At 43.6% G+C, this 27,500-nt stretch overlaps 1 protein-coding gene across 1 annotated transcript in view; it reads left to right on the top strand.

The window, feature by feature from the left end:
- The window catches only part of LOC138973979 (multidrug resistance-associated protein 1-like), a 49,795-nt gene that overhangs the window by 18,058 nt on the left and 4,237 nt on the right, over window positions 1–27,500 (top strand). The window contains exons 17-31 of the mRNA XM_070346671.1: window positions 112–238; window positions 837–1,013; window positions 1,852–2,019; window positions 3,293–3,479; window positions 4,631–4,739; window positions 5,272–5,401; window positions 9,659–9,745; window positions 11,629–11,773; window positions 18,236–18,546; window positions 20,417–20,616; window positions 22,240–22,363; window positions 22,881–22,982; window positions 24,285–24,431; window positions 26,410–26,568; window positions 27,047–27,213. Of these exons, the coding sequence (XP_070202772.1) occupies window positions 112–238; window positions 837–1,013; window positions 1,852–2,019; window positions 3,293–3,479; window positions 4,631–4,739; window positions 5,272–5,401; window positions 9,659–9,745; window positions 11,629–11,773; window positions 18,236–18,546; window positions 20,417–20,616; window positions 22,240–22,363; window positions 22,881–22,982; window positions 24,285–24,431; window positions 26,410–26,568; window positions 27,047–27,213 (2,340 nt within the window). The remainder of the gene's footprint in view (window positions 1–111; window positions 239–836; window positions 1,014–1,851; window positions 2,020–3,292; window positions 3,480–4,630; window positions 4,740–5,271; window positions 5,402–9,658; window positions 9,746–11,628; window positions 11,774–18,235; window positions 18,547–20,416; window positions 20,617–22,239; window positions 22,364–22,880; window positions 22,983–24,284; window positions 24,432–26,409; window positions 26,569–27,046; window positions 27,214–27,500) is intronic.

Below are 27,500 nucleotides of genomic sequence, written 5' to 3' on the forward strand. Positions count from 1 at the left end.
TTTTATTTCCCAAAGTGTCGTGAAATCTCATAACCCATTTTACCTTTGTGGAAGCCTACGTGTCAGTTTGGGTTCTGACTCTCTTTTTTTGTAAAATGTGACTACCTGCAGCATATCAATGACTGTACCGGCCGGGAAGCTGGTTGCAGTGGTGGGGTCAGTGGGGGCAGGAAAATCATCGCTGCTGGCCGCCGTTATGGGAGAAATGGAAAAGGTCAAGGGCAACGTCACGGTCAAGGTCAGTGCGTCATACAGGTCAAGGTCATCATGGTCAGTGCAAACAAGGGTAATGGGCGGTCGAAGTCAAGGTTAGTGCTCACAAAAAGATAAAAGTTAGAGGAAATGAGCTGTGAATGCTATAAAGACTCTCCCTGAATAAAATAATCTCTGTATTGTTGTTGCTGTTTGTGACAATTTTCTAATTCAGTTGCTAATAAATTAGGCACGTTTGCGCAAGGGGTGGAAGTACTTTCAAAGGTAAGCTTACTGTGTTCATGTAAAGTCTGTCATTTCGCCCCGTTTCTTATCTTATTACTTATCCCATTAATAAAACATCAATAAGAACTCATCAACGAAGAAAACTAAATAATTTAAAAATAAATGTACAGCGCTGCACTGTAACAGCTCGCTTTTCCCGGGCAAAAACAACCCGAATCTCCATAAAGAAAAGGTAATGTTCTATTTACATGACCTTACCCTACCTAATCCTGCCTTTCCGTACTTTAGATGATGTTTTATGTTGGCAGTTTTAAATTACACAAATTAAAATTAAAAGCACTGGCACAGAGAGTACTGCGCTGATACGGTCAGGTGTACGTCATAATCGGTATTTTCAGAGTGGCATAGCCTACGTGCCCCAGGACCCGTGGATCCAGAACTGCAGTTTCCGTGACAACATCCTGTTCGGACTGCCGCACAACGAACGTTGGTACCGCAAGGTGGTCAAGGCCTGTGCCCTGCAGTCCGACATTGACCTCATGCCGGGAGGGGACATTGCAGAAATCGGTGAAAAGGTATAGATTATTTGAGGTTCCTTAGTACTTGGTTTTACTTAACAGTTGTTCGACACTTGGGAGGCTTGTATTCTTCGATACATCGGTTTTTGGTAAGCAGGCCATTACCATTTTTTCAACCGCAACACGGTGGCCTAGTGGTAAGGCATCCGCCCAGTGATCGGGAGGTCGTGGGTTTAAAATTGGCAATCTAGTGGCTGCTCCGCCTGGCGTCTGGCATTATGGGGTTAGTGCTAGGACTGGTTGGTTCGGTGTCAGAATAATGTGACTGGGTGAGACATGAAGCCTGTGCTGCGACTTCTGTCTTGTTTGTGGCGCACGTTAAATGTCAAAGCAGCTAGCACCGCCCTGATATCACCCTTCGTGGTGGACTGGGCGTTAAGCAAACAAACAAACAAACAAAAAACACCATTTTTTCAAAGGTCTTGATAAAGACTACTAAATTCCACAGCAAACTATTCCTTCTATCGAACCTCACGCACTACTAGGTCATCAAATAACCATGTGAAATTCAGTGGACACCTGTCGTTTGCACGTGTAAAATTTGTGTTTGAAAGGGATTTTATGTTTAAACAAATATGATTGAGCTGTCTGTGAGGCCTTGCCGAGGAGCGTAACCCCACTGTTTGGTGTTAGTCATTATGAAGAAACAATACAAGCACCCAAGCAGATCCTTTGCGATTGACTAAAAACGTTACACAAAAGTGTACCGCTGAACGCTTGTGACTTTATAAGAGGCGGATGTAAATATGTGCCAATTTCAAAAACTGTAGCTAAGCTCCTTCATAAATAATTATGTAGGCTACGAACTTTTGACACAACCCTCGTATGATTTCAGGGTGTGAACATAAGCGGAGGGCAGAAGCAGCGCCTGAGCCTGGCCCGAGCGGTGTACCACGACGCCGACATCTACCTCCTGGACGACACGCTGTCTGCCGTGGACAGCAACGTGGGCAAGCACATCTTCAAGAAGGTCGTCAGCTCGGCGGGACTCTTGAGACACAAGGTAGGTGTACGTCACACTCGTGTGTAGGGACACTGAGGACACATCCCCCGAAAGCGGCGTATGGCTGCCTAAATGACTGAGTAAAAATGGTCATACACGTAAAAGCCGTGAGAGTCTCAGTCCATTGCGAAACAAACAAACAAACTGAGGTCACACAGGCATAGCTATTGGATCCCCAGCAGCTGGGTGATAGTCTTGGTAGATGTGTTAACAGGTGGGAAAACCCCCCACTTCCTGCACCATTTTTGGGGAGCCGGTTAGCCCAGTTGGTAGAGCACTAAACTTGTGATCCTAAGGTTCCGGGTTCGAATCCAGGTCGGGATGTACACGGGTCAACTTTATATGCAGACTCAGAAACGGTATCCATGTCCAACCCCGTTTCATCACAGTGGCACGTAAAAGACCTCGGTCATTCTGCCATAAGTGCAGGTGGCTGATAACACCTAAACACGCACACACCTGGGTAGCGCGACTCTTGTTGCTGCTAGCTTTCCACTGGGAGGAAGCGACCAGAATTTTCCAGCAATGGGATAATAATAATAATAATAATAATAATAATAATAATAATAATAATAATAATAATAATAATAAAGTGTATTTATATTGCGCCTATCCTTTACAAAAAACAAAAATATTTGGCTCTAAGCGCATTACAACATGTGTAGGGACTTAGTACAATCAAGTCTGACAAATACAATAACACAATATACAGTCGGTCTCTTGGGTAAAAATGGGAAAAGCAGCTTCGACATTTAAACACTGCTACTAAAAAATCCTCTAACAATGCATACTGCTTTACAATATGCATTTATGTATAAATATAGTTAAAGAACATCGAGTTAATAGGAATTAAAAAAGGTTCTTATGATAAAACTATCTAGCGAACGACGAAGAAGAAGAAGAATAAAACTATCAATGTCAATGTATAACAAGTCATTCAACGTAAATGGCCAAAGAACAACAACAAAGCAATGATGATAAAACAGTTAGGCCTATACTCAATGGCTAATAGCGAGGCAGAATTAAATAGTATCGACACAAGATTAAAACAAAACATATTCCTGGAGACACATTTATACAATCAAATAATCAATATACAAAATACAGCCCTCGCACCCTCGCACACTCGCACACACACGCCAAGGCACGTGTAGTCGCACTCATACACCGCGACAGCTATCGCGCGCACGTACAAGGGAAAAAACACGGAAATAAACAAAGAAACAGGCACATGAAATAGCAAAAAGGCAAAGTAAATGATAATACTTTTCAGACCCGCCTGTTCGTGACACACACGGTTCACTGGCTGCCGTCTGCTGACTACATCGTGGTGATGGATCGGGGAAAGGTTCTGCAGGCTGGCACCTACGACGACCTCATGAGTCGCGACGGACCCTTCGCCCAGTACCTCAGGACCTACCTCCTCAGGGAGAATGACGACGACTTCGATGACCCAGAGAGTGAGTAGGAGGGAGAGAGAGAGAGAGAGAGAGAGAGAGAGAGACAGAGACAGAGACAGAGACAGAGACAGAGACAGAGACAGAGACAGAGAGAGAGTAGGGGTAGATGGAGGAGAGAGAGAGAGGATGACAATGACAATGACAATGACAAATCTTTATTTTTCGAGGGTGACAAGAATAAGCATAGCTCGCCCTAAAGAGGGACTAAACTATTTTACTATAACTATGACTAGAGAGAGAAAAAAAAAAGAAAAAAAAAGGTTACATAAAAACATTAATGGTAGAACATATAAGTTTATGTACATGAAGCGCATTATGTAGAAGCATTGTAGATCATAAGGTAGTGTTCAAAATTGGGTGTAAAGCAATGAAGATAAACGGAAAGTAACCCAACAATACATTAGCTCAGCAAAACAATGTATTACAGAGCCAAATCTTCGTGATTTTGTCACAATAAACCATAATTCCGATAATGAACAACTGTATACAAAGAAAACATACCAATCAAGTTTATTTGTTCATAGAGTTCATTAAATGGAAAGAATATTTGGTTCTAAAAGAATCCGTGTTGGTGGATTGCCGCAGGGCGTCCGGATGAGAGAGAGAGAGAGAGTGAGAGAGAAGGGGTAGGGGTAGACGGAGGAGAGAGAGAGAGAGAGAGAGAGAGAGAGAGAGAGAGAGAGAGAGAGAGAGAGAGGGGTAGGTGTAGATGGAGGAAGGAGGGGAAGGGAAAGAGGGGAGAGAGCATACCTCAAGACATACCTGCCCAGGGAGGATGATGACGACTTTGATGACCCAGTAACTGAATCAAAGAGCGAGCATGGAAGAGACATAATCAGAGAAGTCGCGGACATGTCAAAAGCAACATAGGTCAAGATCAGTACCCAATAATTATGGGTCAAGGTTAAAGCTAGATGTACATCGTTATTGTTTTTAGGACGAAATGAGGCAAGCTATCATGATTCTTCTATTCGTGCCCAGAACTGACAACAGAAATTTCAGACAAACGAATGACCAAAAGAAGTGGTGGCTGTGATAGTGGACGGTAGAGAAAATCCAACACATAATTATTGTCTCATGTAGAAGCTGTGTTATTGAATGATTGATGACTCTTTTGCTCTACCCTTTTCGTTTCCTTCCGTGGTGTCCAGTTCAAAAGATCCGATACCAGATGCTGGAAAAAGTGGAATACGTGACGTCAGACGGTCTGACGTCAGCTGACGAAGAGGAGTACTTCCGGCGCCGGAAGAAGAACCTGAAGTGAGTAAAGCACAGTGAATTATTAAGAATAATAAGAACACGCCTACGTTCATACATTTTGAAGAGAAGTTTTCCATTTTTGAACACATTTCTGTAACAAGTTTTGAACACTTTGTGACATATGGTATATAGTTCTTCTAGCAAAAGAGGCACGCATAGGAAACACATAGTGTTCACAAGTGTTCAATTGAACACAAGTGAACACTGTGTGTTACGTTTGCTAAGCCTAGTATAACATAGTACTGTCACAAGGTGCTCAAAACTAGTTACAGCACTCTAAACTAAAGCGTTCCACTTTTGGACACACACTTTTTGTAACCAATTGTGAACACTGTGTCAACTGACTACTATTCAATTCTACTAACAAAAGTAGCTCACATGGTGTTTGCTATGTGTGCGACTTTTGCTGGTAGAATTAGATAGTAGCCTACAGTGTTCACAACTAGTTACAGAACTGTGTTTTTAACAGTAGACTACTTCTGCTTAGAGTGTTAATATTTTGCGTGTCTATTATATTTTTTTCGCATGTCAGGTCACGTCTGGAAGAGTCCTTGCAGCGCCACCCTCGCCCCGCTGGCGGAAATGACGATGACGACGAAGATGACGTCAAGAAGAACCCCGTCAGCACGCTGATCACAGAGGAGAAATCAGAACAGGGCAAGGTAACGCTCGCTCTTTGAGGAGAAATCAGAACAGGGCAAGGTAATGCTCGCTCTTTGAAGAGAAATCAGAACAGGGGAAGGTAATGCTTGCTCTTTGAAGAGAAATCAGAACAGGGCAAGGTAACGCTCGCTCTTTGAAGAGAAATCAGAACAGGGGAAGGTAATGCTCGCTCTTTGAAGAGAAATCAGAACAGGGCAAGGTAACGCTCGCTCTTTGAGGAGAAATCAGAACAGGGCAAGGTAATGTTAGCTCTTTGAGGAGAAATCAGAACAGGGCAAGGTAATGCTAGCTCTTTGAGGAGAAATCAGAACAGGGCAAGGTAATGCTCGCTCTTTGAGGAGAAATCAGAACAGGGCAAGGTAACGCTCGCTCTTTGAGGAGAAATCAGAACAGGGCAAGGTAATGCTCGCTCTTTGAAGAGAAATCAGAACAGGGCAAGGTAACGCTCGCTCTTTGAGGAGAAATCAGAACAGGGCAAGGTAACGCTCGCTCTTTGAGGAGAAATCAGAACAGGGCAAGGTAATGCTAGCTTTTTTTTGTTTTTTTGTTTTTTTGTTTGTTTAACGCCCAGCCGACCACGAAGGGCCATATCAGGGCGGTGCTGCTTTGACATTTAACGTGCGCCACACACAAGACAGAAGTCGCAGCACAGGCTTCATGTCTCACCCAGTCACATTATTCTCACACCGGACCAACCAGTCCTAGCACTAACCCCATAATGCCAGACGTCAGGCGGAGCAGCCACTAGATTGCCAATTTTAAAGTCTTAGGTATGACCCGGCCGGGGTTCGAACCCACGACCTCCCGATCACGGGGCGGACGTCTTACCACTAGGCCACCCGTGCCGGTGTAATGCTAGCTCTTTGAGGAGAAATCAGAACAGGGCAAGGTAATGCTCGCTCTTTGAGGAGAAATCAGAACAGGGCAAGGTAACGCTCGCTCTTTGAGGAGAAATCAGAACAGGGCAAGGCAATGCTCGCTCTTTGAAGAGAAATCAGAACAGGGCAGGGTAATGCTCGCTCTTTGAAGAGAAATCAGAACAGGGCAAGGTAATGCTCGCTCTTTGAAGAGAAATCAGAACAGGGCAAGGTAACGCTCGCTCTTTGAAGAGAAATCAGAACAGGGCAAGGTAATGCTCGCTCTTTGAAGAGAAATCAGAACAGGGCAAGGTAACGCTCGCTCTTTGAGGAGAAATCAGAACAGGGCAAGGTAACGCTCGCTCTTTGAGGTGAAATCAGAACAGGGCAAGGTAATGCTCGCTCTTTGAGGAGAAATGAGAACAGGGCAAGGTAATGCTCGCTCTTTGAGGAGAAATCAGAACAGGGCAAGGTAACGCTCGCTCTTTGAGGAGAAATCAGAGCAGGGCAAGGTAACACTCGCTCTTTGAGGAGAAATCAGAACAGGGCAAGGTAACGCTCGCTCTTTGATGAGAAATCAGAAGAGGGCAAGGTAATGCTCGCTCTTTGAGGAGAAATCAGAACAGGGCAAGGTAACGCTCGCTCTTTGAAAGTCTGTGGGTGTCTGCTGTGGCAGTTGGTAGCTAACTGACCTTGTGGTCCTCGGGTCACGGGTTCGAATCCAGACCGGGTCGGACACGGGTCAAAACTATGTGACACTCAGACACAGTATCCATGTCCCTCCACTTCCGCCCCCACCCCTTCACCCCAACCATGTCACCGCTGTGGGACGTGTAAAAGACATCGGTCATTCTGACAGAAATGCAGTGGACTGATTTCACATAAACACGAACATCCCCCGCGGGTTAGGGGGAAGAATTTACCCGAAGCTCCCCAGCATGTCGTAAGAGACGACTAACGGATTCTGTTTCTCCTTTTACCCTTGTTAAGTGTTTCTTGTATAGAATATAGTCAATTTTTTGTGATGATTTTAGTCAAGCAGTATGTAAGAAATGTTAAGTCCTTTGTACTGGAAACTTGCATTCTCCCAGTAAGGTCATACTTATATTGTACTACGTTGCAATCCCCTGGAGCAAATTTTTGATTAGTGCTTTTGTGAACAAGAACCAATTGACAAGTGGCTCTATCCCATCTCCTCCCTTCCCCCGTCGCGATATAACCTTCGTGGTTGAAAACGACGATAAACACCAAATAAAGAAAGAAAGAAATAAACACGAACACACTGGGCATTTCCGTGAGTAATTGCTGTACTCACTGTGAGAACGAAATTGATTATATTGAACATTTTTTTTACTTTTGCCCGAAAATTATGTCCATTTGGAAATGCGTTGAAGATAAAGTGAATTGTAAATATAATATGATTATTAAAATTACCGTAAAGGAAGTTTTTTTGGGCGTATTTGAAAATTCACAAAGTTCCAAGGCACTAATAAGTTATGTGAATTATTTGATTGTGATAGCCAAAATGTGTGTTGGTATTTATAGATATGGCTCCCCTCTGGATATTGTATGCATTTTTGAGAGGGAATTGTTATATAGAAAAGTTGCTTAAAATACATTTAGATATAGTAATGTTAATGTTATAGTAAAAACATTACTCAAAAAGAAAATTAAAAAAAAAAAAAAAAAAATCAATGAAGAAGGATGCTCCCCGCCAACAACAACAAAAAAAAAAAAAAAAAAAAACAAAAAAGGCAAAAAAGAAAGGGTTGAAGCAGCCTGCATGCAACTGAGATTTAAAAAAAAAAACAAAAAAAACGAAAAAAAAAAAAAAAAAAAAAAAAAAAAAAAAAAAAACTGAAACTGGTGGAGTGAAAAACAGACCTGTTTTGAAGAAGTCGTACTAAAATCATTTATGGGCTTGAACTTCACAGTTTGCGTGTTATCTTTTAAAGAAAACCCGTTTTCATCACTAACAATGACATAATTTACACATACATATCGGTCGGTCATAGTTGCGTTTTTTTAGAGAGGTAGTGTACAAAATATCGTTTTGTACGTTTAAATTACATGTCCATTATTTTAGTCATATATCAATCAATCAATAAATAAATACTTTTATTAAACGTTACTTTCACTTTAAGATCGCTTCTAACAATTAGTATAATTTCTGACAAATGCACGCTATGTAATAAATTGATAATATTATGGACGCCATGTGGTAAAACCGGAAGTTGAATTATTTTGCGATAGCTAAATCCTTTTACAATGATTACTTTCCTTTTATATTGAGCTGATCTTTAACGTTATGGGTAAAAATCTAACAGATTGAACCAAATTATCCTTTTTCAAGCCTGTGTATGTGTAAACTCTTTTTTGCTTCGACCCGGTTCGGTTTTCGGAGTTGATTTAAAATCATCCATTATGTATCTTATGTGACTGTTGTTTTCCTCGGTAAATTAACAATTGTTGATGTAAAATAATTCTAGCTGTGAGAATAAACAATTTTCAAGATGTTTTTGATTGCGGTTTCAACCAGGCGTTCAGTTAGCTATACATATCGATTGAGAAAATGGCATGTCCTGTTTTGTCGTCCGCATGTTATACAGATGTTGTTAAAAATAAAACTGTGTATACGAATTAGGCATTTTACTTGCTGTCTGATGGCAACAATCTTTAGCTTTCGTTTAAGATATAATTTGCTTATATCCGTATGCAGTCAAGCGGTACATGACGTTTTTTTGTAACCTACCCCCTGCGTCATGGCTGCATTTTTGCAGAATATGGGTCATGTTGCAAAAACGCTTCTCATTCTTAGGGGGTTGGGTTTAGCCATTTGTTGTTTACCGAACTGTGGCTGCAAATAAAACGAACTTTCCAAAAAACATAATATCTAATGTGACCACCAAAAGTAACCTTTCCACTATATCCAGCCAGGTGACTATCTGCCACACACATAGTGTCAGTTGAACAAGTTAATGGAAATTAATGATATATTAAAAACAAAAGCGAATTCAAAACAAAAAAAACAAAAAAAACAAAAAAAACCGAACACACTGGGGTAGCGCGACTTTTGTTCCGCAGTGTTCTTTCTTCACCAAAAGTGTTAAATAAAAGAAAACATTGAAACCCCTTGACTTTAGTTATTATTGCTAAAAAAATATATAAATTCAAGTGCGCTAGCAGACCACCTAAAAAGCCAAATAGGTTACTGATATCAACATTGTTTTGGTAATAAAGGCATAGGTTATTACTGAAAGCTGTGTGGTATGAAGATCACTAAATGTTGTCTAATGTTTACTTTTGGTGCAGGGAGAGCAACATAATTATCCGTCGACGGGTCTATTCTCTAATCCTTCACTCCAGAAATGAAACGATATTTGTTTTTCTGTCTTTCAGATCAAGCGGTCAGTGTTGGTGGACTTTGCACGGGCTTACGGACTGTGGTCAAGCATCACTGTGGTCGTCATGCTTATCGTCTATCAAGTAAGACGTTTTCCTTCTCGTTTCCTTATTGTACTCCCTACACCCCTACATCTCTATTGGCCTCATTGTCGAGCGGCCGATTGAAGAAAGAAAAGTGGCTTAGCAATACACCCCTACATCTCTATTGGCCTCATTGTCGAGCGGCCGATTGAAGAAAGAAAAGTGGCTTAGCAATACACCCCTACATCTCTATTGGCCTCATTGTCGAGCGGCCGATTGAAGAAAGAAAAGTGGCTTAGCAATACACCCCTACATCTCTATTGGCCTCATTGTCGAGCGGCCGATTGAAGAAAGAAAAGTGGCTTAGCAATACAACCCTACATCTCTATTGGCCTCATTGTCGAGCGGCCCATTGAAGAAAGAAAAGTGGCTTAGCAATACACCCCTACATCTCTATTGGCCTCATTGTCGAGCGGCCGATTGAAGAAAGAAAAGTGGCTTAGCAATACACCCTCATGCACAGTTATTGTATCTGACGTACACCTTCATTTTATCAAAACTTAAAATTTTTTGAAGGAGACCGATCGTAAGAATTTCCCATGGCGGCAGCTATACGCAGGGCGGGGATGTAGCTCAGTCGGTAGCGCGCTGGATTTGTATCCAGTTGGCCGCTGTCAGCGTGAATTCGTCCCCACGTTCGGCGAGAGATTTATTTCTCAGAGTCAACTTTGTGTGCCGACTCTCCTCGGTGTCCGAACACCCCCGTGTGTACACGCAAGCACAAGACCAAGTGCGCACGAAAAAGATCCTGTAATCCATGTCAGAGTTCGGTGGGTTATAGAAACACGAAAATACCCAGCATGCTTCCTCCGAAAGCGGCGTATGGCTGCCTAAATGGCGGGGTAAAAACGGTCATACACGTAAAAGCCGTGGGAGTTTCAGCCCATGAACGAACAAACAAGCTATACGCAGTTTGTGGTCAAAATGTACCCACTGAATACCAGAAAAACGCTTAATTGAAATAAATAGTAATTTCCCCCAAAACAGTAATGTAGAGGTTTACACGTAGACGTGGGAACATAAATTCTCGTTTCACGTGGGATATTCCAGCAGTGAAAGTCGTCTCTAAACATGACCGGATTGGCTGCTCAGCCGTAATCACGAGATGAACCATTGTATGTGATATTGTATCCGAAGAATACATTCACATTTTCAACACCACTACTGTGGAATGTATTCTTAAGCAAACTATCTCTCATTCAAAGCTTCATGTTGGTTATCACTAATAATTATACGATCTAATAATCCAAACACCAGTGAATGCTTGCAGGAACGTACTTATTTCTACTTTTTGTTGAAAAGAGTATCGCAGCATTGTTCGGTAGCCAAAAGTTGTACATTTTACGGTATGGTTATTTCAAAACAACAAGGATGAATTATAAAGCGAATCTATTACCGTTTTTATAGAAATATGTGACCCTCCATCACGAAATGAGTCGCATGTCACCTCGCGCGGTTCTGCGCTAGGCTTAATATAAGTCCGGGGAGTGTCTGGTAACAGTGTGAGGGTCACCTTAGTCACAGGCTTATAACTCAAACAGTTTTCGCTCTTTTCTAAAACGGTTTTCACCACTGGATAGAGCATACAAAACTCTTTAGGAAAATGTAAAAATATGAAAATCATGCAAAGGTGACATGCGACTCATTTCGTGGTGGAGGGTCACATATCAGATTCAAGTTATCAGTCATAGACGCACCCACAGTCATAGTGTTATCATACTAAAAGCTTTACTTGTAAGATATGAGCTTGCGAATCAAGGAAATCAACATATATCTTTTTCTCAAACTATTAGCACACAATCTTTCATAATGTACAAGGGCCAAATAACACAGCAGCTGATGAACATGCGCACGAATGCAAGTTCTGATTATTCACGTTACAGGGCCTTGGCATCGTGGCCTCGATCTGGTTATCCATGTGGACTGAAGACCCGTTGCTAAGAAACGGCACGCTGTCAGACACCCCTGACTACAACGCCAAAACATACACATACCTCGCCGTCTACAGTATCTTAGGTCTTCTGCAAGGTAGCGTGATTAATTTCTTTGCATGTTCTCTGGTACGCTAGGATTATCGAAAGTTCGCAGGATTGCATTTGAAAGTTCAAAAGAATCTGGGCAGTGTGTAAGACTTAACTCCGAAGAATACACAATACTTTGTATGTTAAACTGTCTTTGACTTCTCGACAAGGCAGATTAATCAATTGGCTTTGCACTATTGCTTAGTTTATGATATTCAAAATATTATTGACATTTCAAATACTCATAATAAAGTAATTGTAATCGTAAAATGAATCGTGAAATATCAAATACCTGCACATACCTCGCTGACTCTAAGGTCTGTTACCTTGTACAATACAGTGCCAGACAATTCACTGCAAATTGTTGGTTCATTCGGATTCTCAAAAGAATAGCGGGCATTTTTAAAATGTTCCAAAGAATGTTGAACCCGTGAGAGCTCTAAAACCTACGTATACCTCGCTGGCTATTTGTGTTGTTGTGCCGTTTATAAGATCTCTTTGGGGAAAGAATGTTTTGTTGCACGTATTCGTACCTCATAGCAATGAATATCTTCGTAGCCATAAGTTTACATTAAAAGACAATGTTGGATGCGACTATTTGAAAGAAAGTATACACTAAGCTTTATTAAATTACATATCTTATCCCAACTCACATACAGCAATTTACTCCAGTTTAGTGCTAGGACGCTGAATAGCATCGCCTTGGTAACAAGGGGAGGTCACCCTAAAAAAGAGCTACCTTGACCCCTTAACATGACAAAGTCACGCGTGACTTCCTGACCTTGCCGCCATCTTTGAATCATTCACTCTCCAGCGGTCTGTGTCTACAGACGTGTTTTGATTTTGCTCCGGCTTTCAGCCGGTTTGTCTGACTTCTGCCTTTGTCAGACCCTGCCTTGGTACTTGCACACGGTCCCTCTGCTCCTACTGTGTGTTTGGGTGAGCTTTTTTGTCGTTTGTTATCGTTTTGTGACTTAGGTTTGGTCGAATACTTAGCTTTGTTTACATTTTTTCCGTTCGCCATGTCGGATAAGGAAAGAATAAAAATGCTAAGTCGGTGGCCGAGCCTTCTCCCACAAAGAAGCCTTCTCGTAAGTCGTAGAGTTCGGCATGTTAAGCTTTGATTAAAGTCACAGATCCTGTACTAAATCCTCGTTTGATGTGCGATAGACTTACCTAATTCTCCGGCTATGCCTAGTTTGCTTTCAGCTGCTTCACCGGTCTTGTCCGGTTCAGGCCCTGTTAGCGAGAAGCAGGATGTTTATGCTATTTTGCACTCCTTGAGTGCTCAGATATCCTCTCTTTCAGCCGAGTTTTCGTCTACCAAGGCTGAGATGTGTCTTTGCCTTCCGGTGTGGGAGGTGTGCGTTCCCTTGCCAGGGTGTGTGTTCCGCCTTCCTCCACTTTTACGTCCGCCGACGGTCACGCCTCGTTGAGGGCAGCCGTGGTGTTTCCCTGCTGTGTTCCCAGGCCTCTTGGACTCGACGAAAATACAGTTTAACGACCTCTCTGCTTAGAGCAATTTGGGTCAAAGATATCAGAGCCGAAGCTCTACGATGTGTGCCTGGGCCTCTTGGACTGACGACGATCAAGGTATTTATACTTCGCCAGTAACCGGGTTCTCCGGCCAAAACGAAGTGCGTGTTTGGAGAGAGTAGCCACACCGGTTCGTGTGCGCGAAAGCTTAGGCCCTAGGTCTACGTCGTTCCGATAGAGTGAACGTCTAGATCGAGGGAAAAGCCCAGATACGCGTTCGGTCTCTGACTGAACAGGGGAAGTGCGTCCTCCGACACTCCCTAGAGGAGCGGTTGGTGCGGCAGCACAGCTTTCACAGCTTTCCCCGCTTCCGCCTTACAGGCAGGAAGCAGTCCCTAGAGACGTACCGCTTGGGTATAAAATCCCTCGTGGGCGTCTCTTCCGGGCGACACTTCGTCGGACTATGGTAGTCACGGCGGAAGTGTCTTGCCTGACTTCACGGAAGTGAGGGACTACGAGTCGGATTTTGGCACTTCCGTCCAGGGTGACGAAGATGTCAACTTCCGCATACCGACTAAGCTTCCGCAAGCTCTGGCTTTAGCGGAGGAAGTGGCTTCACGGTATTTTGAGGAGGGGGTGACATTCCCCGCTTCCGCCCTCTGGGCAGGAAAGCAGTCCCTAGGGATACACTGCTTGGGTATCGCATCCCTCGTGTGTCGTCTCTTCTGGGTGACGCTTCGCCTGACTATTGTAGTCAGGGCGGAAGTTCGTTGCCTTGTTGCACGGATGTGCGGGATTATGAGTCGGATTTTGGTGCTTCTGTTCAGGTTGACGAAGATGCCAACTTCCGTGTACTGGTTGAACTTCCGCTAGCACTGGCTTTGGCGGCGGAAGTTACTTCACGGTAGTTCGAGGAGGGTGCGGCAACGCTTGTAGGCTTGTTGCCCAGCCTCCTTCCGCTTTGGGGGATTCCCGTTCTGCGAAGGACTGGAAACAACAGTTCCGTTTTCGGAAATTCCCGTTTTCGGAAATTCCCGTTGGTAGCGTTTGAGCTGTCTATGCTACTGACTACTGGGCAGTATGGCGGTGCGTTTCACGCTGTACCGTGGGTAACAGCACAAGGTCTGGCTCCTGATTCAGCGCAGCCTTACCGTGCTTTGTTTTTAGTCTCAGCTTTGCCTGCTGGTTTGGCTAAGAAGTTTACACTGCTGCATAATTCAGTCAATTTGATTGGCTCGTTTGCCTTGCCTCGTTCCACTTTTCCGGAACTTGCAGTCCTTAGGCAAGATGATACAGCAGAGACAGAGTAGTCCCGTTTTCGGAGAATTCTCTTTTGTCTTTGGAGTAACTGGCTTACGCTTGCTTGAGTTATCGTCTCTCTCTGAGACTTTGCAGAGATCTCTGTCGAGATTGATCGCGTCGTCTTTAGACCCGTTCAGGTTTCGTGACGATGCGGTAGAGAAAGTTGTCACTATTCTGGTAGGGAAGACGGCTACAGTAGAACAGTATGTTATACTGAGTCCTCTTTCTTGTCTCTGGGGGAATAAGCACATGATTTTTTCAAGTTATCCTCTGTTTCGGAAACTTTGCAAGATTTTTTATAGAGCTCTATCTTCTCTGCTCTTGTTAACTTCGAGTTTCGTCGTGACGCACGGGAGAAAGATGTCATGTCGCTTCTAGCTACTTTGGCTAAAGTCTTTTGAACAGCGGAGCCTCCCAGCGCTTTTCTTGGCACATTGCTTGGCTCAGGTTGCAAACAAGAGGCGGATCTACTCCGCTCTTTGCTTTTTGTGGTTCATCGTCTGGGAGAAGCTGTGTTCTGCGTAGGCTGGCCACATTTGGCCTTTATTTTGGCAGGATACGAAGCTAAGCAATCAAACATTGGGGTAAACCCTCTGCCTTAGGCAGCTTCGCGGTATGTACGCCCATCTTTGGTGCGGCATACCTCTTATTTTTCACCTTCTAGGGTGAAGTTGCTAAGGCCTCAATTTTTTGTTTTTTGCCTCTGTGGTGAAAAACAAGGCAGGCTGTTAAAACTATCTCAGCTTTTACGGCTTACGGAATTGCGCTTTCTCATTGGGGTCATAAGCTTTGGTTTCCGACAAGTCGCCAGAACATGTCCAGATTATGGGCTCACATTCTGACTAAATTTTTAGGCTCACTGAGCCATTGCTCGTAACCTCTCAGTCGGAACTTTTCCGGCTAAGCCTACCTCTTGAGGCAGTGGCTTCTGTCAGCGACTTTCGCTGCGCAGCACAAAGGACTCGCAGGAATTCCTTAGTTTCAGCTTTTCTTTCTAAGAGGTTACGGAAAGAACTAAACACCATCATGTGGCTAAGCCTAGGTTTGGCACAGACGTTTTTAGCATTGGGGTTGTTTTTCTTCCACACGCAAAGACATACACCGTCGATTGGCGGGTACGCCCTTCACAGAGAAGGGTGGACAGGTTGCAAAGTCTGTTGCGTACTCTGTCCTTGATAAAGAGAGCGGCTGTACGTGTTCTGACCTCTCTTCTTGGCCAAATGGAATCGATGGCCACTCTTGTGCCCTTAGGCAGTGTCCACAGGCGGCCATTTCAGGCTGCCCTGAGTTCGCTGTGGAAGCCTTCTCTTCAGGGCTGGGAGACAGTAGTCTCTCTTGAAAGCTGGTTTCGGCACACAACGAGGCAGTGGCTGCTCCCTGGGATTTCACAGGGAGTGCCAATCTCGTTTGCCCCCCCCCCCCCCCCCGGACGAGTTTCTGTTCACAGACGCGTCTATGGAGGGCTGGGGTGCCCATCTTTCTGTTCACACTGCGTCAGGTCTGTGGAACGAGACGCAGAGTGGGGGGCACATTAATGCCCTAGAGTTAGGGGCTGTTTTCCTGGGACTCCAATCGTTTCTGTCTATGGTCAGGAACGAACAAATTGGGGTTCGCACAGACAACACGACCATGGCGGCTTATATCAACAAACAGGGAGGCACTTTGTCTCTCGCTCTTTCTGTCAGGTCAGGTCAGATTCTTGCCTGGGGCAGCCAGCACCTTATTCTGTTGTCAGCGAAGTACATCCCAGGCAAACTCAACGTTCTTGCGGACTACCTCAGTCGCCCGTCGCGTACTATGCACACGGAGTAGACTCCGACTCATCATGTCCTACAACGTCTGGGTGGCATTTCAGCAAGCCTACAGTCGATCTGTTTGTGACAAGATTCTCCTGCAGGCTTCAGGTCTTTGTCTCCCCCTTTCCAGACCCAGAGGGGAGGGAAACAGACGCCCTCGAAGTAAACTGGTCGCGTCTGATAGACTATGCTTTCCCCCCGTTTCATCTCTTGGGAAAGGTTCTCAGGAAGGCGGAGCGGGGACAGCCTTGCTTGGTGTTGGTGGCCCCTTGGTGGCCCAGCCAACATTGGTTCCCCGTCCTCCTTCGCCTCGCAGACGGCCCTCTCTTCTTTCTAGGTCGCTGCGCCGTTCTGGCTCCTCAGACGCTACTGTAGGCTTTGTCCAAAAGGCCCACAGGGAATCGACCAGCACTGTTTATGTGTCACACTGGTCAGCTTGGACAAAGTGGTGCTCGGAGAATGGAGTTACTGCTACTTCTCCTCGCTCTATGCATGTAGCAAATCATCTCTCGTGTTTGGCTCCTCAGGGCTTGGCTCCTTCTTTTTTGAGAGTCAGGCGCTCAGCCATTTCTTCTACTCTGAAGCAATTAGGGCATAGCATTAACCTGGGCGGTGTAATCGATAGTGTTCTTAAGGGGGCAGCGATTGGTTTTACGAAGGCTAAGTCCCCTCTTCCCGTGTGGGACTTATTTTTTGGTACGCAAGTTTCTAGCCTCTTCGGATTTCGAACCTTTAACTTCAGCGAGCTTAGCTAACTTGACTCGTAAAGCCTTGTTCCTCGTTTTGTTAGCCTCTGCCGTAGAGGCAGTGAGGTGCACGCTCTTTTCAGGCCTGGCTAAGGATATTTCTTGTGAGAGCTATGGCTCTTTTGTTTTAAGATTTCGGCTGGGGTTCCTTGCCGAAAACCAAAAACATGGTCTGTCCTCCTCTGTTATTCGCATTCCTCCTTTAAGTGGGATTCTTGCGTCTGGTGACCCTGATATGGTCAATTGTCCTGTTCGTACTCTTACCAGCTACTTATCCCGTACCACGCCTATTAGGTCTAGGGACCAAAAACTGCTCTTCATCTCAGTTAACACTGAAAGGAGCAAGGACTTGTCGCGGGTCACTTTGGTAAGATGGGTCTCTACGCTTATTAAACAAGCGTATGCGTGGTGGCACAGACAAGTTGGGATTGGGCATTCTGTCCTTCCTATGAAGTTGTCAAGAACTCATGAAGCCAGAGCCTGGGCTACTTCTCTGGCAGTCCTCCGCTCAGGCAGGCTGGCAGAGGTCCTAGACGCTGCCTACTGGAAATCGCAGGGCGTCTTCATCAACTTTTACCTGCGAGATGTGGCCAGCACTCGTCATGATGGCAGTAGCTCCCTACCAGCCATTGTCGCTGCTGGACAAGTGGAATTTTGTTTTCCCACCTCCTTCATTAGCATTCTGCTGTATGTGAGTTGGGATAAGATATGTAATTTAATTGAAAATTTTCATCTAAATTTTAATTTGATTATATACTTACCCAACTCACATAGTTGATACCCGCCCGCCTGCCCCGCTTTTGGGGTTTTATGGGTGTTTTTTCCTAAAAAAGAGGGAAATTTTTCTATGTTCGCTTTCGATTGAATGATTCAAAAATGGCGGCAAGGTCAGGAAGTCACGCGTGACTTTGTCATGTTAAGGGGTCAAGGTAGCTCTTTTTTAGGGTGACCTCCCCTTGTTACCAAGGTGATGCTATTCAGCGTCCTAGCACTAAACTGGAGTAAATTGCTGTATGTGAGTTGGGTAAGTATATAATCAAATTAAAATTTAGATGAAAATTTTCAATTGATACCGTATGCATGATGTCCGTACTCTTGTCTCCATTCCAACATGCTTCTCAGTAACAACCATTTTCCAAAATGTTTCAGGCATTGCCACGCTGGTTTTCGTGGCCAACATCAGTCTACGCATGGTCGCGGCTTCCAAAAGACTTCACACCAACATGCTGGCTAACATCATGCGACAGCCAATGAACTTCTTCGACACAACGCCGCTCGGCCGCGTCATGAACCGCTTCTCGCGAGACGTGGACACCATTGACGGACAGATGGCCAAGCTGGTTCTGATGTTCGTGCAGCAGCTGTTCACTGTGATCAGTGTGCTGATCGTCATCTCCTACACAACTCCGATCTTCATGGCGGCAGCCACACCTGTGATGGTGCTTTACTACCTTGTGCAGGTATTGTGGTAATTTTGAACTTTAGTTTGTTAAATTCATAGCTCAAAATTCAGAGGCATTTAAGCCTCAAAATTTGCAGAGCCTACACTTGTAAGCATTACAACTTATTTTAGATCCATTTGAAGTCGCGGAATGAACTATACGAATGCATTTCGTTTACATGCGTCAAAGAAGGAATTATCCGTGTAAGCCGACAGGGGAGGCAACTCTGTCGTCTAAGTGATGTCCCTTGGTTGGTAACGTATGCATTTTCACGTATTTTTCGTCGATCAAACAACCAAATTAATTAATTATGCTTAAGTTTTGATCTCAATCCGTCAATTACACGACAAATGTTCTTTGGCTTGAGTACAGGGACTTGTATCAAAAATAAGTAAAGAATGCCATTGGATTCTGAGCTTTGATATTCAAGTAGCCTTTTTAAGACAGTCATCGCAATTTTCAGTGAAATTATTTGCTACATTCTGTCGTCTCCATCACTGAGACGAGACTGATACCCCTTCGCGATTTAATATATCTCCCTTTTTAGGGCCTTGCTGCTTTTTCAGACTTTTAGTTCATAGCGCCTGTACATTTACCTCACTTTAAAGACTCCTTTCTTTTTATATTTAGTCAAGTTTTGACTAAATATTTTAACGTAGAGGGGGGGAATCGAGACGAGGGTCGTGGTGTATGTGTGTGTGTGTGTGTGTGTGTGTGTGTGTGTCTGTGTGTGTGTGTAGAGCGATTCAGACTAAACTACTGGACCGATCTTTATGAAATTTGACATGAGAGTTCCTGGGTATGAAATCCCCATACGTTTTTTTCATTTTTTTGATAAATGTCTTTGATGACGTCATATCCGGCTTTTCGTGAAAGTTGAGGCGGCACTGTCACGCCCTCATTTTTCAACCAAATTGGTTGAAATTTTGGTCAAGTAATCTTCGACGAAGCCCGGGGTTCGGTATTGCATTTCAGCTTGGTGGCTTAAAAATTAATTAATGACTTTGGTCATTAAAAATCTGAAAATTGTAAAAAAAAATAAAAATTTATAAAACGATCCAAATTTACGTTTATCTTATTCTCCATCATTTGCTGATTCCAAAAACATATAAATATGTTATATTCGGATTAAAAACAAGCTCTGAAAATTAAATATATAAAAATTATTATCAAAATTAAATTGTCCAAATCAATTTAAAAACACTTTCATCTTATTCCTTGTCGGTTCCTGATTCCAAAAACATATAGATATGATATGTTTGGATTAAAAACACGCTCAGAAAGTTAAAACAAAGAGAGGTACAGAAAAGCGTGCTATCCTTCTTAGCGCAACTACTACCCCGCTCTTCTTGTCAATTTCACTGCCTTTGCCATGAGCGGTGGACTGACGATGCTACGAGTATACGGTCTTGCTGAAAAATGGCAGCTACTTGACTAAATATTGTATTTTCGCCTTACGCGACTTGTTTGGACTTTTTTTTGTTCTTTTTTTTTGGGTCGGTTTTTTTTAATCGTTTTTTTTGGTCGGTTTTTTTGGTCGTTTTTTTGTGTCGTTTTTTTGGTCGGTTTTTTTGTGTCGTTTTTTTGGTCGTTTTTTTGGTCGGTTTTTTGGTCGGTTTTTTTGTCGGTTTTTTTCGGGTTTTTTGGTCGGTTTTTTTGGTCGGTTTTTTGGGTCGTTTTTTTGGTCGTTTTTTTTGGTCGTTCTTTTCGTCGGTTTTTTGTGTCGTTTTTTTTGTTGGTTTTTTTTGGTCATTTTTTTGGTCGTTTTTTTGGTGTCGTTTTTTTGGTCGGTTTTTTTGGTCGTTTTTTTGGTCGTCTTTTTAATCGGTTTTTTTTTTGGTGATGTTTAAAATGGGATCTCCACTGAACATGGTAATCCCTTTTCCAGAAATTCTACGTGCCAAGTTCCCGCCAGATGAGGAGGCTGGAATCTACGTCTCGGTCCCCTATCTACGCCCACTTCAGTGAAACGATAAATGGCGCCGCTTGCATCCGGGTATTTGGCGCGTGCGAAAGATTCGTGGAGGAGTCAGCCAGGCGTGTCGACATCAACAATGCGTACTTCTATGCCTTCACTTCTGCTTCAAGGTTTTCTTTCTTGTGGATTGTCTTTGTGGACGGATGGATGGCTTAATTGTGTGGTTTACAAATCTCATTTTGGTAAAGGGGGCAGTACTACCAAGATTTGAGTGCCAGAATATTTCTCTTGATATTTAGACATTTTAAGTCACATTTTGTTGAAACTTATGGAACATACATAGCATACATAGTGTCGTATTGAAATATGCCATTTGGTTTAGGCTTAGGCCAAACAAAAAAATAGGTGTGGTTACGGTAACATAGCCCCAAAAAATAGGGTAGGAAGGTAGGCAATCACTTTTTTTTTAAAACTTTTTTTCTAATGTGTACAAACTAAACCTACTTGACAGGGAAATAAGTGTGCGACTCGTGCGCTTTCGCTTTCATTGCGTTTTCTGCACTCGTTTTCTTGTGTGTTTTTTTGGACAAATGTAATAAAAAGTTATAGGGTCGGCCCCTAAAAATAGGGCAGGTCGGGTTACCGTAACTACACCTATTTTTTTTAGGCCTTTTTGGTGTACACTGCAGTTGTTCGTGTGTAAATGATTCCACTCATCATCTCACATCTACCTCGGCCTCGGATAAGACCATCCCTTCTCTTCGACACATACCGAAATTTAACAGCCAAAAAAACGAATTCATTGAAAACAATTACATATTGAACAGGAAGCATTGGCGATGTTGTTTGTTGGTGCATGTCCAAGTATAGGGATGGTCATATCGCAAGTGAAAGCCCAGGAAAATCTTAGATATGAGAACTGTTTTCACGAGGAGGAGTGTACCTATAAGAATTTAATTCTGACTTTTGACGTACTATCTAAGATTATCCAAATAATTCCCCCCCCCCCCGAAATCGGCGTATTGCTGCCTGAATTGCGGGGTAAAAACGGTCATACACTTAAAAATCCACTCGTGCAAAAACATGAGTGAACCTGGTAGTTTCAGCCCATGAATGAAGAAGAAGAAGAAGAAGAAGAGATCCGAATAATGTCAGGGTGACCCCCAAAAAAGAGTACCCAAACAAACTTGAATAACTTTGTCAATTTTAACTTTTTTTTCTTTCTTTTTGAGGTGAGTCAAGCTAATCCACTGCATGGTTGGATGAAATAAAAGTTGTTCTCACAATGAACTATACTAATGATCAACGGACGTTTTGCATAGAGACCTATTTTCACACAAAATCATAAAGAGATGTGCAAGTGCAGTTCCAGAGACACTTCGGTCAGCGCGATTTCTATCTTTGGGGGTTCCTGAAAGACAACGTCTACAGGAACAACCCACAGACAATCACAGAACTCAAGAGAGCCATCACAACAACCATTTGCGGAATCTCGCAACAGGAGTGTGTGCGGGTGATTGATAACTTTGCGCGGCGAGTTCAAGTTTGCCTGCAGCGGCGCGGAGGCCATTTGGAGCATGTTCTGTAGAATGAGCATAACTTTCCTGAAAGACAAGCTAGAACGCTAAAATTTTCTGTGCAAATCATGCAGAGGCTACTTGTGTGTGTAAATAAATTTTATAAAGATTGCTTTATTTTTGTTCAATTTATGACGTTTTGTTTGGGTACTCTTATTTTTGGGTCACCCTGTACCTCAGCTACTTTATTCCCGAATTATCATTTACCTTTAACAGATGGCTGAGGATTCGCCTGGAGCTGCTTGGGAACTTCATCGTCTTCTTCTCTGCCCTGTTCGCCATCTTGTCTGACGACATCTCGGGAAGTCTCGTGGGCTTGTCCGTGTCTTACGCGTTGCAGGTAATTCGACCCTAATCTTATACGGCCTGCTGTTGGGCACAGTTTTTTTCATTATTTTTTTTATTATCAAAGTTTGTTTTCAAGTTTTATTTTTTGCGAAGTTTAAAAAAAACCTTCTCCATGACTTGCATCATTATCACAAGAAAATAATTGCTTTTCTGATGCGGATAATGGCAGCCTGTGTAGTGTGATTTGTATTAACATGGCAATGTTCTTGGAGATGGTGTTAACACCGGTATTTCTGGCACAATGTATTTTTGCAATCATTCAGGAAGTAAAAGTCTTACAAGCATTTTTAAATACTCAATCAAAACGACAAACATTAATCAAAATGTAAATTTTCAGCACGCAGAAATACAGTAACGCTGCCATGACATCACGCCTTTTAAAGTATTGAAATCTAAATCAATAATTGCAGACCTCTTGCTTAAAAAAGGTGTAATTCCGCAGAACAGTGCGCACAAAAAAACATGTCTTGCAGAATGATGCTTGTAATGTTCTCACGTTTCGTTCTCAGGTGACCAGTTCGCTGAACATGTTGATTCAGAACTCGGCACTGCTGGAGAGTAACGTCATATCCGTGGAACGCATCGTGGAGTACTCTAAACTTCCACAGGAGGTTGGTGCATGTAATACGCTACAGATAAATAACATGCAGAGAGTCGATACAGTCACCGTGAAATATGGTGGGTCCGCAGTGCTGCACCTAGTGTGGGGGGGGGGGGAGGGGGAAGAGAGAGGGGGTGGGGGTGGGGGCTGGGTTCCTGTAACCCCCCTTTACCCGGTAAATGCATCTTTTTTTTCCTCTTTCTCTCCCCTTTTTTTGTCAAGGAGAGACCCAAAATACCCCTTTCGGATGCTACATTTCAGCAGCATTTGGGGGCCCGGCCCAAAGCACCCCTCCCCCCCCCCCCCTCTCGCCTGGCCAGCCCATGTACCCCTGCCCCCTCTGCGAAGCCCCTCCCTCACATACACTAGGTCCAGCCCTGGTCTAGGTAAACCAAGCTCCATGAATGTTAATCTTTAAATCAAAAATAAACACCTGTGCACACGAAGCAGTGAGGATGTTGATGTTTGGCATGTGACTGGGTGGCCGAGTGGTAACGCACTTGCGCTCGGAAGCGAGAGGTTGCGAGTTCGACCCTGGGTCAGGGCGTTAGCAATGTTCTCCCCCCTTTCCTAACCTAGGTGGTGGGTTCAAGTGCTAGTCTTTTGGATGAGACAAAAAACCGAGGTCCTTTCGTGTACACTACATTGTATAGGCATAGATAAAAATGTCCACCAAAATACCCGTGTGACTTGGAATAATAGGCCGTGAAAAGTAGGATATGCGCCGAAATGGTTGCGATCTGCTGGCCGATGTGAATGCGTGATGTATTGTGTAAAAATAATCCATCTCACACGGCATAAATAAATCCCTGCGCCTTGAATATGTGCGCGATATAAATTGCATAAAAAAATCCCTGCGCTTAGAACTGTACACACGGAATACGCGCGATATAAGCCTCATATTGATTGATTGATTGATGTGATCAAGTGGAGGGATGGCATTACTCCCTGTAACAGCAGGGCCAGATCTGAGATAGCGAGCAGCTCTGTTTTCACAAGGATCGAGGACTGTGCCATGAATGTTTCCGTCGATAAAATAATGTTTGGGGAATCTACATCGGAGTCATTCAGAGCAGATTGCATTCCAGCATATTTATGGACCCCGTGGACAGAACCTCTTCTGTTTTGTTTGATGTTTGAGCAGATTGTTTTCCAGGAGATTTATGGTCGAACACGAAGACATGATGTCTCTATGAAGTTTTTCGTATTATACGCTTGCTACGCTATTGTCTTAACAGTGGTTGAAACCAGTCAGAAGACTTCCATGCGATAAGGGCATTCCACACTTACCACCGATTTTTTTGCCTTACAGCCGCCATGGATCCAGCCAGACAAACGTCCTGCCCGAGGGTGGCCACGTCACGGGGACGTGGTGTTCACGTCGTACAGCACGCGCTACAGGGAGGGGCTCAACCTCGTGCTCAAGACCATCACCTGTAAGATCAAAGGCGGCGAAAAGGTGAGTTAGTTTTTTTGTCACCGCGAATTATTTGTGTTTTGCAGAAACAGTTATTTACGTCAGATTAGTTATTTCCACCTTGAAACGTTTGTCGTCAGATACTTGACATCGGCTTGGCAACTGTATTGCAATAGACAAACTCCAGAGATAACCCTGTCGGGTTTGTAGTGTTTGTGAAAGAGTGAATACTGTTGCTTTTACCGAGGCAATCTTTCCACGCGTAATCCTTGTCCACGTGTTTCAGACACACTCCTCGCTAGTGATTGGCCTATAATGTCACGTGTGAAAATTTGCATTCACAAAGGCAAGGGTACTTAGTATTCACTCTTTCACAACTCATACGAAACCTAACAGAGTTATTTCCGAACATCGTCTATTGGACTGTTGTTCTGCACCCTGTAACGCTTGTACTCAACTCAACTCAACTCAACTCAAATTTTATTGGCTTCAATTTTCACATAGAAGAATTTGTCTTGCGCTTGGGATTAAGACATAGGCAGAAAGTAAGAGTATAACATATAAAAACAGCATTCATATCACATTTCATGTATCACACACAGTAATCACTAGTATAGGCCTAGGCCTACAGATATCACATTGTGTGTGTGTGTGTGTGTGTGTGTGTGTGTGTGTGTAGTTCGTTTTGTTATTATATATGAAGTCTTATATCGCGCGCGTATCTCCAGACTCGGACTCAAGGCGCAGGGATCTATTTATGCCGTGTGAGATGGAATTTTGTACACAATACATCACGCATTCACATCGACCAGCAGATAGCAGCCATTTCGGCGCATATCTTACTTTTCACGGCCTATTATTCCAAGTCACACGGGTATTTTGGTGGACATTTTTTATCTATGCCTATACAATTTTGCCAGGAAAGACCCTTTTGTCAATCGTGGGATCTTTAACGTGCACACCCCAATGTAGTGTACACGAAGGGACCTCGGTTTTTCGTCTCTTCCGAAAGACTAGCACTTGAACCCACCACCTAGGTTAGGAAAGGGGGGAGAAAATTGCTAACGCCCTGACCCAGGTTCGAACTCGCAACCTCTCGCTTCCGAGCACAAGTGCGTTACCACTCGGCCACCCAGTTTTGTAAAGAACACTCGTACCAAATGGCTCGAGTTTGTACTGAATCTGAATCTGAATCTAAATAATAGGTCGTTGAAGCCTAGAAACTAAGGCTATATATATATACACAACGGTGAATGTGCGCGGACTGCTGACGTTTTCAGAAAGGGGATTCACTTTCTTTCTAAGGTTATGGGTTCCCAGATCTTTCCTTCCAAAGATCCGTTAAAACTATCCTTAATTAAGCTCGCAGTCGACTTCGCGAAGACTTTGCACATTCTTTTTACTGAAAATTCAGTGCCAGAGCTTCGCCCAGCCAGCTTCGCGAAGTAGAATTCTACCCCCCGCGGGTTAGGGGGAGTCCCATATTGGTTGGGACGAGAAAGAATTTACCCGATGCTAACCAGCATGTCGTAAGAGGCGACTAACGGTTCTGTTTCTCCTTTTACCCTTGTTAAGTGTTTCTTGTATAGAATATAGTCAATGTTTGTAAAGATTTTAGTCAAGCAGTATGTAAGAAATGTTAAGTCCTTCGTACTGGAAACTTGCATTCTCCCAGTAAGGTCATATATTGTACTACGTTGCAAGCCCCTGGAGCAATTTTTTGATTAGTGCTTTTGTGAACAAGAAACAATTAACAAGTGGCTCTATCTCATCTCCCCCCTTTCCCCTATCCCATCTCCCCCCTTTCCCTGTCGCGATATAACCTTGAATGGTTGAAAACAACGTTAAACACCAAATAAAGAAAGAAAGAAAGTAGAATTCTCGAAGTCAACTTCGCCCCAATTAATATTAGGATCTACACTTCCTTCAGCATTCGACTTCTTCTCCGCTTCCTCTTCTTCTGACTTTTTCACCATCATTCATCACCTGTTTCGTCACCTATGTCACACCTGTCTTACAGGTAGGCCTCGTGGGGAGGACAGGGGCCGGTAAATCGTCACTGTCCCTGGCCCTGTTCCGCCTGATCGAGTCCGCCAGTGGCAGCATCACTATTGACGGCGTGGACATTGCAGAGATAGGTCTGCACGACCTGAGGAAGAGTCTCACCATTCTACCACAGGTAGGTCGATCCTGTCACTCATTTGTTTTTAAAACACATTTTTTCTCTTGTAGCCCATCGTATCAGCCACCACACATCATCTGTCCAGGATTTTTGACTGTATGAGAGCTTCCTACAACTTACAACGCATACCAAAATTCAATGTCAAACAAAACACAAAGTTTGTTATCCGGCAGATATTTGACTTTGAAGTAGCGATTCAACACACACACACACACACACACACACACACACACACACACACACACACACACACACACACACACACACACACGCACGCGCACACGCGCACACACGCACGCACGCACGCACACACAGCACACACACACGCACACACGCACACACACACACACACACACACACACACACACACACACACACACAAATGACAGACCACCGCGCATATATATATGCAAAAAAATTTGTTGCGACATATTTCAATATCGGACTACCACGTGACACTTGTTTTTCCCGCCAGGACCCCGTGTTGTTCTCAGGCACCCTGAGGTTCAACATCGACCCGTTTGACAACTTCACGGACGAGGAGATCTGGCGCACCCTGGAATCCTCTCATCTCAAGGATTTCGTCTCACGCCTCAAGGGGGGGCTAGAGTACAACTGTGGGGAAGGGGGGAGAAACCTCAGGTTGGAATTGTATTCTACTTTTATAGTTTTTCACCTTGTTTGCATTTTTTTTTATTCATTTAAATATTTTTCTTCTAATGAAAAACGTGGACAATTCTGTTTCTGAATATCTCCCTGCAGATAAAGGCGGTTCTTAAATTGAGCCTGAAGTCGATTTCTCAGTGCTAAAGCTTCTTTTTTTGTCTTTTTTTTTCTTTTTTTTTAATTTGGTGTTTAACGTCGTTTTCAACCGTTAAAGGTTATATCGCGACGGGGCTAAAGCTTCGTGCGGCCAGCTTCACAAAGCA

The sequence above is a fragment of the Littorina saxatilis genome, linkage group LG8 (genome assembly GCF_037325665.1).
Source record: "Littorina saxatilis isolate snail1 linkage group LG8, US_GU_Lsax_2.0, whole genome shotgun sequence".
NCBI classification, from domain to species: domain Eukaryota; kingdom Metazoa; phylum Mollusca; class Gastropoda; order Littorinimorpha; family Littorinidae; genus Littorina; species Littorina saxatilis.